Here is a 16659-nt window from a genome sequence, read left to right as displayed (position 1 = left end):
CACCGTTAATATTTGTGGGGGGCTATTCTATATCTTTGGGGTCTTCCACTGAGGCAAGTGAGGACTTACTTTCCCTCCAGGAATAGTCAGTTTCTCAGGCCGTGACGAGACGTCTAGGATTTTTAGGTAACGTTCCACGGCTGCCTATAGTTGTTTACGGATAGGATCAGGTTGCGGTCAATCTAGTTACCACTTCCCCAGAGCTAGTAGTCTGTTCAGTTACTTAGCTAGTCCGACCTGCGATCCTTGCCACTAGGATCATAACACCCTAGATGCCGGAGTTTCTCCAGCTTTACCGGACAGACTCCAATGGAGTGGCCCATGTCTCCACAATACAGGCACTGGCCTTTAGCACGTCGATCCCTCAGTCGCTGTCTAGATGGGGTACATATGGACACAGGACTATAAGAGGGTTGCTGCTCCCTCATAGGGTATAATGCAATCAGGAGTCACTGATATATATTTTTATAAAAACAAACACAATACTCTCCTCTTCTCCTTGCTCCCACAATGGCGCACACACAACGGGTGCGCGATGAAGTGACATCATTGCGCACCGGCTGTGTCAGCGGCATAGGGGAATGATGGGAGAGTGAGTGTAGCCTGACGCTCTCTCATCCAATATTGCTTTCAACTCTATCAGTATCTATGATGCCAATACAGTTGAATACAGCATGCACTGGGGGGAGGCGGCGCTGGCGCCAGGTCCCCCTGACTTCTCCATAGCGGCCGCGTGGGCTGGGGGCCCCTGGGGGAGAGGTGGCCCTGGTCTGCCGGCCCTGATAGCAGGCAGCGTTAGCCAACTGTTGCAACTAACACTGCCCGCTATTAAAGTGAAATTAATATTCCCTCTCTTAACGCCCATGGGGGTGTGGGGAAAAGTGAATATTCATTTCTCTTTAGCTGCGGGGACAGGCTTTAGCTGCAGCAGCCGACTTCTGTCTCCTGTCACCTGCTGCTGCTTCGCTGGCACCGGGAGCCCCCATAGCAGCTGTATGGTGTGCCGTTATAAGCGACACGCCACTGGCTGGGGGCCCCAGGAGCAGCGGGGGCCCTAGGCAACTGCTGGCCCTGTATGCCAGCAGATGTCAGTGCCTGGGCCCATCGGAGAATCCTCTGGATCTCCGGTAGGCCAGTCCGACCCTGACGCAACTTCACACTTTAGTGAAAAAGAGAACTTGAACTCTATAGTGCCACCTATTTAAAGTAGATATCCTAAAAGTTAATATTCACCCTTTCACCCCTTTCTGCCAGCTGACGGAATAGTACGTCAGCTGGCAAATCCCCTGCTTTAAGGTGGGCTCCGGCGGTGAGCCCACCTTAAAGCCGGACATGTCAGCTGTTTTGTACAGCTGACATGTGTGCGCAATGAGCGCGAGCGGAATCGCGATCCGCCCGCGCCCATTAACTAGTTAAATGCCGCCGTCAAGCGCTGACAGGTGCATTTAACTAGCGCTCCCGGCCGCGCGGCCGGAAGTTCTCGCACTGCTGACCCCCGTCACATGATCGGGGGTCAGCGGTGCATTGCCATAACAACCAGAGGTCTCCTTGAGACCTCTATGGTTGTTGATGGCTGATTGCTTTGAGCGCCACCCTGTGGTCGGCGCTCAAAGTACACCTGGATTTCTGCTACATAGAGGTGATCTGTATTTCACCTCTATGTAGCAGAGCCGATCGAGTTGTGCATGCTTCAAGCCTCCTATGGAGGCTATTGAAGCATGCCAAAATTTAAAAAAAATGTGTTTAAAAATATAAAAAAAAAAATAAAAAATATATAAAAGTTCAAATCACCCCCTTTTCACCCCAATCAAAATAAAACAATTAAAAAAAAATTAAACATACACATATTTGGTATCGCCGCGTTCAGAATCGCCCGATCTATCAATAAAAACAAAGGATTAACCTGACTGCTAAATGGCGTAGCGAGAAAAAAAATCAAAACGCCAAAATTACGTTTTTTTGGTCGCCGCGACATTGCATTAAAATGCAATAACAGGCGATCAAAAGAATGTATCTACACCAAAATGGTATCATTAAAAACGCTAGCTTGGCACGCAAAAAATAAGCCCTAACCTGACCCCAGATCACGAAAATTGGAGACGCTACCGGTATCAGAAAATCGCGCAATTTCTTTTTTTAGCAAACTTTGGAAATTTTTTTCAACACTTAGATAAAAAATAACCTAGACATGTTAGGTGTCTATGAACTCGTAATGACCTGGAGAATCATAATGGCAGTTTAGTTTTAGCATTTGGTGAACCTAGCAAAAAAGCCAAACAAAAAACAAGTGGGAGATTGCACTTTTTTTGCAATTTCATCACACTTGGAATTTTTTTCCCGTTTTCTGTTACACGGCATGGTAAAACCAATGGTATCGTTCAAAAGTACATCTCGTCCCGCAAAAAATAAGCTCTCACATGGCCATATTGACGAAAAAATAGTTATGGCTCTGGGAAGGAGGGGAGCGAAAAACGAAAACGAAAAAACGGAAAAAGCTCCGGGGCTGAAGGGGTTAATGAGCCTTCCATATGACCTAGGATAAAAGCCAAACCAGAATCTCAATTTGCAGACACGTGTCGGGGTGTTGCGGATCCTCAGTACAAAGCACAAGATCTGATTAGGCTGTATGAGAGGCCTCTGACTGGGGTCTAAGGGGTAACGTTTTTTCTTGCAGAGAGTAACATGCCTGGCTTGTAGAAAAAATATTTGATGGCTCCAGAAATAAATGAAAAATTATCTGACAACCAAGAAAAAGTAAAACTAAAGGGGCGATTTATCAAATTTTTTATGCCAGTATTTTGGAGTAAAAAGCTTTGAAAGATCACACAATTGGCATCTATGCTTAAACTATGCAACATCTGGCGTCCTCATGCCATTTTCACCCAGCTTTGACAAAGTGTGTGGAGCTGAACTGGGTTTTCTGGCGACCGCACTTCACCTTCATGACAAGCGGCTTACCACATATCTCACTATAGCAGGGACTGGAGTAGGATTTGTGGTGAGGTGCACACAGAGGTGCACGACACTCGCCCAACACTCCTCATACATGAAGAGGCATATATCAGGAGTATCTGACTCCCGCACATCTCATCATCAAGACCAGCATTGACAGTGCTGGTTTTGACGAACAGGGGCGTGAACAGTGACCCTTGGTACGCCGCACGATGGGTAAGACTGGAGGATGTGGGTGGTGGTATCCAGTGTACGACATTTGTTTGCTATCCTGACTTAGGATCCTACTATAGGATTTATGATAGGCACCCGCTGCTCCTATCTTGCCTAGGGTTTGTTACTTGCACTATTTTGCACCTTATATATATGAAACAATTGCAGCTGTACCTTTGGGTTATCACTGTTTTTTCAGTGTTTCTATTGTGTTCCCTCATTGAACTATTACTTATTCGTTAAATTTGTGTTATATGTATATGAATTTTGTTCAATAAAAAGTAATTTTATACTCCTTTTTACAAAAAGGTTTTGGACGTACACTCTATTTTCTTTTGGTATCTATCTTTCCCCAATAAATGGGCGGTAGAATATATGATAAACCTTTATCATTAGTGTGTCACTGGTTAGCTCTTTTTTATCAGTCCATGCTTATATGTTTTACTTTGTGGTATAGTGGACAATTTAGTTACAGAAATAACATCCCTGAAGTATTCTAATAATGGTCATTAAAGGATTCTTAAAGAGGATTTAATGAGACTCACGTTGAAGGGAATCTGTCAGCAGGTTTTTGCAATGTAAGCTGAGAGTACCTTAATGTAGGAGCAGAGACCTTGATCCTAGTGATGTGTCACTTACTGTGCTGTGTTTTGCTGTTTCTATACAATCAGTGTTTTATCATAAGAAGATTATCACGACAGGAAAACTGCCTTAGTGCATCCTAGTCCAACCACACCCCCAGCACTGATTAGCATCTCTCTGTCACTATACAACATACACAGAAAGCTGTAGTGTGGGTGAGGTTATACACAGTTCAACACCTGATCTCTGCTATATCTGCAGGAGAGAAAACTGTGACTCTTTAATAACTGCAGCCTTAAGTAACTAAGTGATATATAGCCGGACTCATGGTCTCTGTTACTACCCTGCGGAGCCTGAACCTTGAAGCCACACCTGCAGTACATGAACCCTGTTCGGTGATTCCAAATCGTAGTATCTGAACAAGTTCCAAATCCAGTCCTGCCTGTCGCTCAGAGTCCAGTCGGTGTCAGCGAACCTGACGCTTGGGATCAGTAGCTTCGGTATCGCGGACTGCCTAGAAGTGATACCTAGCAGCTACCTCCAGCTGAAGAATAACTCCACCATCAGGCCACTTAGCTAAGCTCCTCCTGGGCAAGCCCGGCCCGCAGTGCAGTGTGTCCACGATCCATGTGTGCCACCCACGATGGTGACATTACCAATACTTAATAACACAAACATTTCAGCCTGGGATAAACTCTTATTTCAATTAAAATTTATAAAGAAGAGTAGCGGGGTATTCAGAAATATATTTTCAGCAAGCCTTCAGGATTCAGGATTTTTGGTATGTGGGTTATTAAACTTTCCAAACCATGGGGCATGTGGTCCTCACCAGCAGTGGACATCCATGGAGGACATGCAAAGCGCTTACAGTACCAGCTTCAAAATTTGTTGCAGATTTCAACTTTAATCAGAATCATCAGGACTCAAAGGTTGGGGGAGAACTAATTCAGAACTTGTCCAACAACCATTATCTTCATCGACTACATAGGCAATAGAGAAAAGAACCGACACAAACAAAACTAAGAGGTCATACAGTACAGTCTTCAGGATCAGGCACACACTAACGGACTCTAATGGTTAACACAGAGCCATCTGCTCAACACCATGCCTCTAGAACACACATGTCAAATTCTGGCCCCCAGGGTGATTATATTTGACATCGCCCCTTCACCCCGCATCCTGGATGCCTTGATGCCTATACAGTTGAAAGCAATGATGGAAGAGGGAGCCGTCAGCTGACGCTCCCACCGCCATCATTCTCCCTCTGCGTCTGATGTCTCAGCGCAGGGGGTGCGATGACGTCACTATTGCATGCCTGCTTTGCTGAGCAGTGAAAAGCAGCAGAGCACTTGCTGCCGGAACCAGAACAGTGAGGGAACGAGGAGACGTGACTATTTTTTTTTACTGTGAGGCCCAGTAGTCCCTTTCCAATGTTGGGCGAAATATATATATATATATATATATATATATATATATATATGTGTGTGTGTAAAAAAAATGGAAACAGCACAAGCTCACCAATGGGTGCCAAGCCTCCTGGGTAGGACGGTCCACTCATCCACCCAAATACCATACCAAGCGAAAAAGGAAGGCAGCACTCCAATTCTTGGAAAAGTGAAAAAGCTGTGACGTTTATTTCAGACCCACATCTCTATACGACGTTTCGGCTCACAGCAGTGGGAGGTTACAAATCATGTGCTTAAATACATGTGATCCACAATCATTTACATATCATATAGCCAAGTTTAGTGTTTACAGTGGTAATTGTAGAATAATTTATATATAAAATTCCGCATGTGATTCCTTAATATATAAGGTGCATTGTGCTAAGGTGCTCTAACAGACTACCTTGACTCCATATTCCCTCCAATATTATCGCTTTTGGTCTGCTTCATTTACGTTTATTATTACTCTATTTGCATAATAGTTCATATCCACAAATATCAGTAAATCTTGGTGCAGCGCCCCAGAGTCCTGGTCGTTGCAGTATCATGGCTCAGCCACTAAGGGGGGCCATGGTGCGTTCGATGGCACTGAAGGAGTTCTCTGAGCAGGTATCACAGTCACCAATACATTTCACAGCTGGGCCTCCGGGGGGAGCTAAGGGTGCTATTCATTAGGCCACTCCCCACCATAGTGGGTAAACTGGGGGTCAGGCAGGAAGTTAGAGAGAACGCTGACGGGATTGAACGGAGCAACACCCTGTGGCAGGGGGTGTTGTGAAGGGAGAGACTGTAGGGTCTCTGCCAGGGGTGGGATCCTGGCAGAGGCTTGGCATTGAAAGAACGTAACGGGTCCGCGCAGGCTCCTGGAAGCGGCGGGACTCAAGAAAGGACTAGAAGCGAGATAGATTGTGCTGAGTGAGAAACGAAGTCAAGCGAAAGGAGATACCAGTGAGGGTTGTGCTGAAAGAGGCAGCACCTTACTGAGGCGCACTACCGGTGGCCGGAACGCCGAGGAGGTAAAGAGTTTCAAGCCATACCTCAGACCTACGGCAGGGCAGTTAGCTTTAGGCGGACTGTCTCACGCATCACCCAGGAAGGCAAAGGGGGGTACCAACAGGAGAGGGGCGCAGATAGAGTCCCGGAAGATCTCCGAGCCTCCCCGTCATACGGGTGCGTTCCTACCATAGTATCTGGAGGGACGAGGAAGATCATTGCGAATTAAGTTGTTGTGAGGGAACACGAGAAACAGACACAACAGTTGTGGGGTACTTTCCGTAAGCACAGCAGGGAAGGACTGCAACACATAGCGCTAGAAGGAAGGCACCGATTTCCACCTGCAAGGAGAGCTCTGGAAGTGCCATTGGACCGGCCGGACTTGCGCAGCCTGGTGAGCCGTATTCTGGACTGAGGACCCAGAGAGCTTCAGTAAAGAGGTAAAGAGACTGCAACCTGGTGTCCTCGTTATTTACCGCGACCTGCACCCCACAACTGCACCGCTACACCGTTACTACACCACTTATTGCACCGGACGTCCCCCACTGACAGACAGGGCCACGGACCGGGTCTAGCCACCGTGACAACCCCAGGACTGAGACCTAGAGGCCCGGCTCCGGGTACCCCTCGGCCCTGCGGCGGTGTGGGGGCGCTCCAACTTGGCGTCACGAACAGGATCTACTTAAGCCTGAAGAATCAGGTCATGTGTGCCTAGAGACTGTGATTTACTGTGCTTTATTGCAAGATTGTGCTGCGCCATTAGCCGCCAAAAGTTCCCGCCAAAAGGCGCCGCCATTGCTACACCCCAGGAGAAGGAGGGTGTGTTATGGGCGGAGACTCCCAGTGTGGCGCGAGAAATGGCTACCGCCCCCTGCACTTCTGGCTGCAAAGAGATGACCTGCCCCAGAGCAGAAGAGAAACACCCCTTGATATGCAACGGCGAGAAGCTGGCGACGGAGAAGCTCGACCTCGGAGAAATGGCGGAGTTAGGTGCATGCACTGCCACCGACTATCAGGCAGCGATGATGAATGGCGAGTGCCTGAGCGAGGAAGAAGCGGTTCCGGCCTGCCTTTCTTCACCGGAGATGGACCGGAAGCCCGCGGACCCGACAGCAGAGCTACGTCCACCAATCCCGACCTCGGAGTTAGAGGAGGAGGAATCACAGCAAGCGGAGCCGAATCCGAGCATCCCATTGGAGGAGCCCCGGTCCGGGCTGCAGCCGACTCCAGTGTCCTCGTTAACGGACCGGAGCGACACCGATGGAACCACATTAGGCGCAGGTATGGCCGACGTCCCTGCTCCCCTCCACGAGCCCGCTTCCATGACCCACCTCCATCTCAGTAGGGAGCGACTTATCTCGGCAGGGCTAATGGTGCTATCCCCCGATGACCTAGGGAGGATGGTGCCACCGCTGTCGACTGGAGTGGGGGAACCCGTGGATGTGAGCTTAGATGGAGTAGTTCTTCGGTGGGACACCCCCTGGTTTAGAGCGGATGGATCCCGGGAGAACGGGTCCACTCTTGCGGTGCTTACATGGGAACAATATAGACAGTGCTTGATTCTGCAGTGGAAAGGACGGAAAGGAGCTGAGTCGATGGGCCCATCGAAAGTACAACAACCCCCCCCGGCATGGGATGACAGAGACGCGGTAAGGCGGGGCACTGTGTTGGCCTACCATGTAAAAAGGGGGTGGGGCCTCATACACGAGCCGGGACTGGATACTGATGTTTTTGTTGCACATTGTAATGTGAGGGCTCCCTGTTGTGGCCGAAGCGGAGAACCGTTACAAAAGGGGGATCCAGTGACCTACAGCCGCCACTTGAACCCCCTCGGGTGGTATGCACGGAATGTTCGGCGGTGTATGTCTGGAGCCGCAGCACTTGCTACCCCAGACCTGGTCCCGGGAGTACCCGATCTTGTCACCATTGCAACAGTACGCCTAGTAGCAGCCCCAGAGTTGGCCAGTCGAGTCCATCTGCATGTCCGGACCGCGGACACTGGCACCACGGCGGCTGGGTTCCAGGAACCCAAGCCACCAGAAGAAGAATAAACCTCGATACCATGAAAATGTAAATAGTTAACTGTTCATTCCTTTAACTGTTCCTGTTTGCTACTAAACCCGTCTAGGGTTAAAGGTGACCCCTTTGTTGACCCGGGGTCACTGTTGTTTCCTGAAGTTTATACAGTTTTAAAAAAAAGAGAACTGCAGAAATCATGGACTGTGCATGATTCGAACTTTCCTTTGTAAATAGTTGCACCTTCTTAAGGGTGCTCCCTACTGGTTTTAGCCAAAGACACTTTGCGAAGATATTTGCCCTATTGGTTTGAGCCAAAAGACACTTTGCGAAGATTCCTTCTCTACTGGTTTTAGTTAAAGACACTTTGCGAAGAAACCTTTCCTACTAGTCCTAGTTAAAGACATTTTGTGAAGATCCCGGGCTGGAACTTTGCATAAGACTGGTAGGCTGAGAAGACGAGCTACCTCAGAAAGACTTGGTCCCCTCTTAAAGGGGATGTGACGAAGTAAATTTGAAAGAGATACTGTTACCGAACAGTAATGTGATAATGATGCCTTGAAAAAGAAAACGTAACTGTTTTACATGCCGAGTTATATGTGTTGAAGTTGTTGAAATGTGAAATCTGAATAATGTTTTGTAGAAAGGAAAGATGCAGAGAGCCCGTAGGGGTAGATGTAGAAGCCTGCATAGTTGAAAGTAAAAGAAGTAATAATGAAGGTGAGGATAGAAGGTAAACCCCGCGTCCCCATTGAAAAGTTACTTTGTTACTAAGGACAGAGAGTGAACCCGTAGGGGTTAGAGAGTGAGTCCTTAAAGGAGCCGAGTAGAGCGGGCTCAGAGTTCTTTAAATGAAAGGAATGTTATGTCTATACTGTGTATAGTAGCGAAAGGCAGTAGGCCCTGGCTGAACAGGGCGGTCCTGTAAAAGAAAGGAGAGGCAGTAGGTCTGGTGCCGTAGGGACAGGCGGTCCTGCAGGTTCACAAGAAGGAGAATGTAAAGTTGAAATGCCTTATAATGTGATTATAGGAAGGCCTTTGATAGACTAAGAGTGTGAGTTTCTTAAAGGCAATGTTAAGTTATTGTTCCAAAAATTGCACTAAGTAGAATACCCGGTTGGGTAACAGAAGTTATTTATGCTCTGTAATTTATAATGTTGATTATGTTTGTAACGTTAAAAGTGTCCTCACCTCCCATAAAGGGAAGCTTACTTAAGTATACTTACTGTTATTTGCACTCAACAAAATTGTATGTCTTTTTGCTAACCTGTATTGTTGTTTTTCTTCCCAGTCCCGGAGTACTGTGTTTAACCAGGGGGGAGTGCAGCGCCCCAGAGTCCTGGTCGTTGCAGTATCATGGCTCAGCCACTAAGGGGGGCCATGGTGCGTTCGATGGCACTGAAGGAGTTCTCTGAGCAGGTATCACAGTCACCAATACATTTCACAGCTGGGCCTCCGGGGGGAGCTAAGGGTGCTATTCATTAGGCCACTCCCCACCATAGTGGGTAAACTGGGGGTCAGGCAGGAAGTTAGAGAGAACGCTGACGGGATTGAACGGAGCAACACCCTGTGGCAGGGGGTGTTGTGAAGGGAGAGACTGTAGGGTCTCTGCCAGGGGTGGGATCCTGGCAGAGGCTTGGCATTGAAAGAACGTAACGGGTCCGCGCAGGCTCCTGGAAGCGGCGGGACTCAAGAAAGGACTAGAAGCGAGATAGATTGTGCTGAGTGAGAAACGAAGTCAAGCGAAAGGAGATACCAGTGAGGGTTGTGCTGAAAGAGGCAGCACCTTACTGAGGCGCACTACCGGTGGCCGGAACGCCGAGGAGGTAAAGAGTTTCAAGCCATACCTCAGACCTACGGCAGGGCAGTTAGCTTTAGGCGGACTGTCTCACGCATCACCCAGGAAGGCAAAGGGGGGTACCAACAGGACAGGGGCGCAGATAGAGTCCCGGAAGATCTCCGAGCCTCCCCGTCATACGGGTGCGTTCCTACCATAGTATCTGGAGGGACGAGGAAGATCATTGCGAATTAAGTTGTTGTGAGGGAACACGAGAAACAGACACAACAGTTGTGGGGTACTTTCCGTAAGCACAGCAGGGAAGGACTGCAACACATAGCGCTAGAAGGAAGGCACCGATTTCCACCTGCAAGGAGAGCTCTGGAAGTGCCATTGGACCGGCCGGACTTGCGCAGCCTGGTGAGCCGTATTCTGGACTGAGGACCCAGAGAGCTTCAGTAAAGAGGTAAAGAGACTGCAACCTGGTGTCCTCGTTATTTACCGCGACCTGCACCCCACAACTGCACCGCTACACCGTTACTACACCACTTATTGCACCGGACGTCCCCCACTGACAGACAGGGCCACGGACCGGGTCTAGCCACCGTGACAACCCCAGGACTGAGACCTAGAGGCCCGGCTCCGGGTACCCCTCGGCCCTGCGGCGGTGTGGGGGCGCTCCATTGGCGCTTACCCCACCGGACGGATGAGGCCACATGGAGGACTCTATGAACTATGTATTATGTATTATTGCATGCTGATTCGTCTCACTTGCCTCAATTGAAAAAAATCAATACCGATAGGTCAATTTTTGAGAATACGACGTATCTGTTCTGACAATCTCGTATTCCACCAACAAGCTGAAACCCTTACCAGTAGGTTTAGAGAACTTGGTTACAAATTGAGGGATATCAAGAAAGGCTATCTTAGAGCTACCAACACTAATAGGCTATCCCTTTTAACCTACAAGTCAGACAGACCAAAATATGGAAATTATGAGATGAAACCTCAATTTATTTCCACTTTCAATACAAATTGGAGACAGATGAATGAGGTACTTGCAAAAAACTGGCCTGTCCTTCTTACAGATAAGGAGCTTAGGTTTTATCTTACCCGAACACCTTCAATTATGTCGAGAAGATCCTGTAATCTTGGTGACATTTAACTCAGAGCCATTATGTCCCTTCCAAGAACAGTCAATTTTTATTTGGCAGCAAAGGCCCACCATGGGGCTCATATGCTTGTGGTACATGTTCAATTTGTAAATACATTCCAAAAATCACTCAATTTTCAAATGCTAAGGGAGATAATTTTTTTAAGATCATTCATCATATCTCATGTAATACAGAATCTGTAATATGCCATCTTACATGTCCTTGTGGTCTTATTTATATAGGAATGACCACTAGAGCCCTAAAGGTTCATATACAAGAACAAGTAAGAGACATTCTAAACGCTAAAAAAGTGGATACAGACTTTGAAAATGTAAAAAGCATCCCCAGACACTTTCGTGAACTGCACGATTGTAACCCTAAAGGCCTGCAAGTCTGCGGAATTGATTGAGCCTATATGGGCAGTAGGGGTAGCGATGTCAAATGCAAGCTCCTACATTTGGAAACAAAATGGATGGTCACTTTGAATACTGTCACCCCCTTTGGCCTTAACGAATATGTTAGCTTCAAGTCTTTTCTTTGAACATCTGATATAGCGCTACTATTTTAAACGGTTCCCTATTTCTAATCGTTTTTTATCTTTTAGATTGTACATATTCTAATTATACTTTTTAATTAGTTTCTCAGATTTGGGGTTATTTTCCTCCATCATCATCACAAAAAATCTTTTTCTCACCTTGGTGTTTTTCTTGTTGATGTCCTATCCTGTGGAAGGCCGATGGATGTTTCGTTCTACTACATGCTATGGAACTGTGTCAATTAAAACTATATGGGAAGAAGAACAGTAAAGACAATAATAGTAACTTAAGATATATTGATAATGAATACCAATTTTCGATGTATTTTTTCCTATCGGTATTGTCTCATACTATTCAGAAGATATCAAAAGAAAACATTTTTTTGTTATTTTTTGTTATTTTGTATTATATTTTTTTAGTAATTCATTTTTTTCTTATATTGTTTTCTCTTATAATTATTATAGACATTTTGTTATTTTGTTAGATATTATTTTTATTATTTTTTAATACACAAACCATTGTATGAATCATCTTAGAGCCATTGTTATGTTTGTGTTTGTCTTCAGAAGGCTACTGTCTATAATCTATAATATATGCAGCATTTTTTGTACTTTAACTGTGATTGATAACTGCATACTTTTCATATATTTACCATGGTTCATTGCTGCCATCGGTTTTGGTTCTCACCGAGACGCGCTGCTCTTGTGCCTTGCCCCAGTCTCGTGCCCGGCTCGGCATCCGGTTGCTGTGGTAACCACGGGGATGACATTGTTCCTCCCTCTGGTCATGCGCAATGCCAGCTGCCCACGTCAGTCGATTGGGAGCGTGGCATCACAGTGCAGTGCGCCGATTGGTATATTCCCCTTTGATCTCATAGGTCTAGTCACAGGGTCAGTCCATGTGACTATATTTAAGTAGCTTTATTGGCTAATTTTCAAAGGTCCTTGTGCATGGATTTATTTTCTTCAGCTCACATGATCGCATTATGTGATTACATCTAAGCACCTTCTATTGGCCAAATATTTAGAATGTCCTTTACTATATGATGAAGGCTAGCGTAACTGATGCTTCTATTGGCCAATGATAGCTAGTAGAGCCCGCCTCCATATATGTTGCTTTCATGACACCATACACGGAATGTTACACACCGGTCTTCCATGTGTTGTATTTGTATGCACTATATAGGGAACCTTGTGTTCTGTGTAAGCCACACCTCCTGACGAATTCCATTGGGCAAAACGTGCGTCGAGGTGCTTGCTAGCGTGGCAGCAAAGGATACCCACCCTCCACTGATCAACCATGGCCACAGGTATTGCTTGAATGATTAAGATACTAAAGCTAGTTACTGTTCAAATATATTCAGGCTAGTGACTGAGCTTGGGTGTTGGTTTACCAGCGAATATATTTCTATTTCAGCAATATTTCACAATGCATTTAATACCCCTAATTCATTCACATCCTAAATGATTTATGGCCATATATATGTCCTTTTATAGATATACGGATCCTCATACTGAGGCCATGTATGCACGTTATTTATAAGACCTATGGGGGTGTGGATATCTTTGTGGTTTTGGTCTTTTTGCTTCTGTTTGTCCTCCGTGTGTCTCACGTGTCTATAGGAATTATAATTTTGTTTATTATATGATATATTTAAATAAAGTTTGATACTTTTGATATATACAGTTTATCTTTGTTGCTTCTCTTTGGCTATTTAGTCTTATATACATAAATACGCGATTATTATTAAGTATATCGGGAATCTGGACTATATTATTATATAACATAGTCTGTTGATGTTTTAGAAGCCACAACTCTATCTGGGAGAAAATATTATAGGCAGAATTCCTGTTCTAGAATAAGCCTGCAGCTGTTGCTATTTCTAAAAAAAAAGCCTTCAGAAGCAGAAATCCTACATACAGTCATCATATTATTTACCTTCTATATACTGTAGGTAGGAGGAAGGAGGAAGTAAATGTCTTACTTCATGTTCCTGTACTAATATGAGAATGCCTTCCTAAGTTGTTAGCTCATTTTCATAGTTGGACATGTCACACCATGGGGCCATATTGCAGAATGGAAATCACTTAAGAGCCTAATCTGGAATTAAGTGACCCTTCAACAGATAGCCCCTTTAGAGAAGCACTAGTTTAGATTATAATTTAAGGGATGAGGGGAATAACAGTGTGAACAAGTTCTTACTCTAGCCATAGATTGTTGATATTTGTCATCAGATCCCGCCAACATTTCCTTTCCCTGATGAAAGGATAAGACAGGTCGTAATTGATGCCCATCCATTCCTTAGCTCCATTAAAGGGTTTTTCACTTACGAGAAAGTGGATACCAAATGCTCTAAAATAACAAGCAGAGCAGGTACTCCCGGGTCCTACACTAACTCTCCATCACTTCTTGGGTCTCAGTATTTTGGTTACAAAGGTGACGATACGTTGACGATGTGGTAAATGGCATGAGCTGCTGAGCTCGGTGTGTGCATTCGCCAAAATTAGCCAACAGTAGTCCTGTTAGGGCATATAGATGAGGGTTATCCTATTTGGGAATATGTCCATACATACTGTCATCATACAAGGCATTCCCCTGCTCAGAGCTTCATCCTTTACAAGTTCTCCTATCTTCCCGAGACTGGATAAAGGACTTCCTTGTTCTGTGGATCTCCTTACATGAGGATATTGGGAATAGTCCGTGTAAAACCAGGCAAAGATGACATTTTCTTTCTATTAGAATTGATAAAAACAAGCAATTGTCAGTATGAAAATTGCAAGACGATGGCTTTCCTTTAAGTATAACCGTATAAATCGACGGAGTGCAATCAGATAAAAAAGGGATTTTTTTTATATGTATTCGATGTGAGAAAAAAATTACAGCATGCTGCGACTTCAATCCGAAATCGGATGGGTGCATCCAAATTTTACGGATACATTACAATTTTGAACTATAGGAAAGTGTAAATATTAGTAGCTGCTGCGTAGTGATGAGCGAGTATACTCGGGTGGTCTCCAAGTATTTGTTAGTGTTCGGAGATTTAGTTTTCATCACAGCAGCTGAATGATTTATAGCTATTAGCCAGCCTGAGTACATGTGGGGGTTGCCTGGTTGCTAGGGAATCCCCACATGTAATCAAGCTGGCTAACAGATGTAAATCATTCAGCAGCGGCGATGAAAACTAAATCTCCGAACACTAACAAATACTCGGAGACCACCCAAGCGTGCTCGGGAAAACCTGAGCAACAAGTATACTCGCTCATCACTACTGCTGAGTAAAGAACGGATTGCAAATGGATGGCAAGTAAGAAAAAAATCATCCCACTTTTCTGGATGAAAATTGGACTGATTTTTTTATATGCTCATGTGACCCTAGCCTAAAAGGGGTTTTCCTGGTACTTGGATATTAATTGTCTATTTTTATGATAGGCAAATAATATCACAATGGTGGTGGATCGAATCCGGGCAGCCTGACTCTAAGTTAATTGAAGGGTTGTTAGTGTCCCAGTGAGTATAATGTCCCTTCATTACTTTTCTGACACGCCTCCTTATGTTTTGTAGGGACTCTTAGTGGGACTGAGCTGCATTAAAGAGGTTAACAATTAACAGGACTATTATTTTTTTTTTTACTCTGGGCCTAAGAACTAACAGACAAATGGTTGTAAAGACCGCTCCTACGGGAGATTCAGCGACTGCTGCTGACGTCATGTCGACAGAACAGCGGCTTCTCCTCCGTACTGCTAATGGGGTGTGACTGCTGATGTCATGCTGATTGACAGACGGCTTGATGCAGTTAGGCGGTGGGGAGCCAGCTGTTAATCAGCATGACGTCGGCAGTCCGGCCCCATCAACAGAGCAGAGCGGAGGAGAAGCCGCTGTTCTATTGACATGGAGCAGCTGAGTCACCGGAGAGAGCAGTCAGTAACTGCTCTGAGCCAGAGACGGGGAGAACAGGTGGAAAGTTTTTAGGCTAAAAGTGAAAAAAATTAAATAGTCCTGGACAACCCCTTTTCAGGTACAGACACTACAAAATGTGCTGTTCTATTCTGGTAACAGTGAATTTGGGGGTGAATGTCCCCTTTGTTCGGTTAATCGGGTGTGATACCAAGTCTTGACCCACCCATCCCTGCAATGTTCTGCTTTTGCAAAGCATAGGCTACCAATATCACAGTTTTAGAAACCCCTTTAACACGTCAGCAGGATGAAACTATACAGGGTTTGTTCACAGTTGAGACACATGGGTCTACATATATGCTGGATACACAAGGATATTTTTAATTATTTTGTAAAATATTATTGATGCATTAGGGCAATTAAAACAAGCCAAAAGAGTACATATATAACCCTATTGTTGGTCAAGATAAAACCTGTTACTTTCTTGTCATTTTAGGACCTGTCTTTGAGGATTACAGTGGCAGAGTGCGGTGACGATGGGAAAGCGGAGAATATTGGACATGTAATCATTGGTCCGTCAGTTAGCGGAATGGGAATGACTCACTGGAACCAAATGTTAGCTACACTAAGAAAACCTGTGTCCATGTGGCATCAATTACGGAGAAATTAAGAAGCTGGTGATCACCAAGTGCAAAAGAACAAATCAATAGAGGTCGGGAAAGGGGGCATTTGGTAACATGTGAATATACCGAACCTCTTGTCATAGATATTCTGCATGGTACCTCCAAATTTCTATGACTCTCGTAACATTTCCAGCAGTAAGTTAATTGATAACTGCTGCAGTTATGATTTGTTTTATGATTTTATTACCAGGGGTTAGGAACAGACTGTGAATAGCAAAAAAAATATTATTATTGCTTTTAAGCGTTATTTGCCAAACAGTGATATGCTTTGCCGCACAAGTGATATTACTGACAGCTATATCTTATGGACAGAGGGTATAATATTTACAGTAACTACAACTAAGGGTCAGCTTTCCACCAACTGGATGGCAACTACTCTTGAATAAAGCCATAAATACATGTAATGCCGGAATA

The 16659-nt window shown here is 45.2% G+C and overlaps 1 protein-coding gene across 2 annotated transcripts in view; it reads left to right on the top strand.

The window, feature by feature from the left end:
* The window catches only part of SYT12 (synaptotagmin 12), a 197109-nt gene extending 180736 nt beyond the window's left edge, over positions 1 to 16373 (top strand). For both annotated transcript variants that reach the window (XM_077288022.1, XM_077288023.1), the window contains exon 8: positions 16059 to 16373. In XM_077288022.1, coding sequence (XP_077144137.1) covers positions 16059 to 16232 — 174 coding nt within the window. In that variant the 3' untranslated portion in view covers positions 16233 to 16373. The remainder of the gene's footprint in view (positions 1 to 16058) is intronic.
* The last annotated feature ends 286 nt before the right edge of the window (positions 16374 to 16659 follow it).

The sequence above is a fragment of the Ranitomeya variabilis genome, chromosome 2, assembly GCF_051348905.1.
Source record: "Ranitomeya variabilis isolate aRanVar5 chromosome 2, aRanVar5.hap1, whole genome shotgun sequence".
NCBI lineage: Eukaryota > Metazoa > Chordata > Amphibia > Anura > Dendrobatidae > Ranitomeya > Ranitomeya variabilis.
The sequence above is the reverse complement of the archived record's forward strand: the minus strand, read 5'-3'. Positions and strand labels throughout refer to the sequence as shown.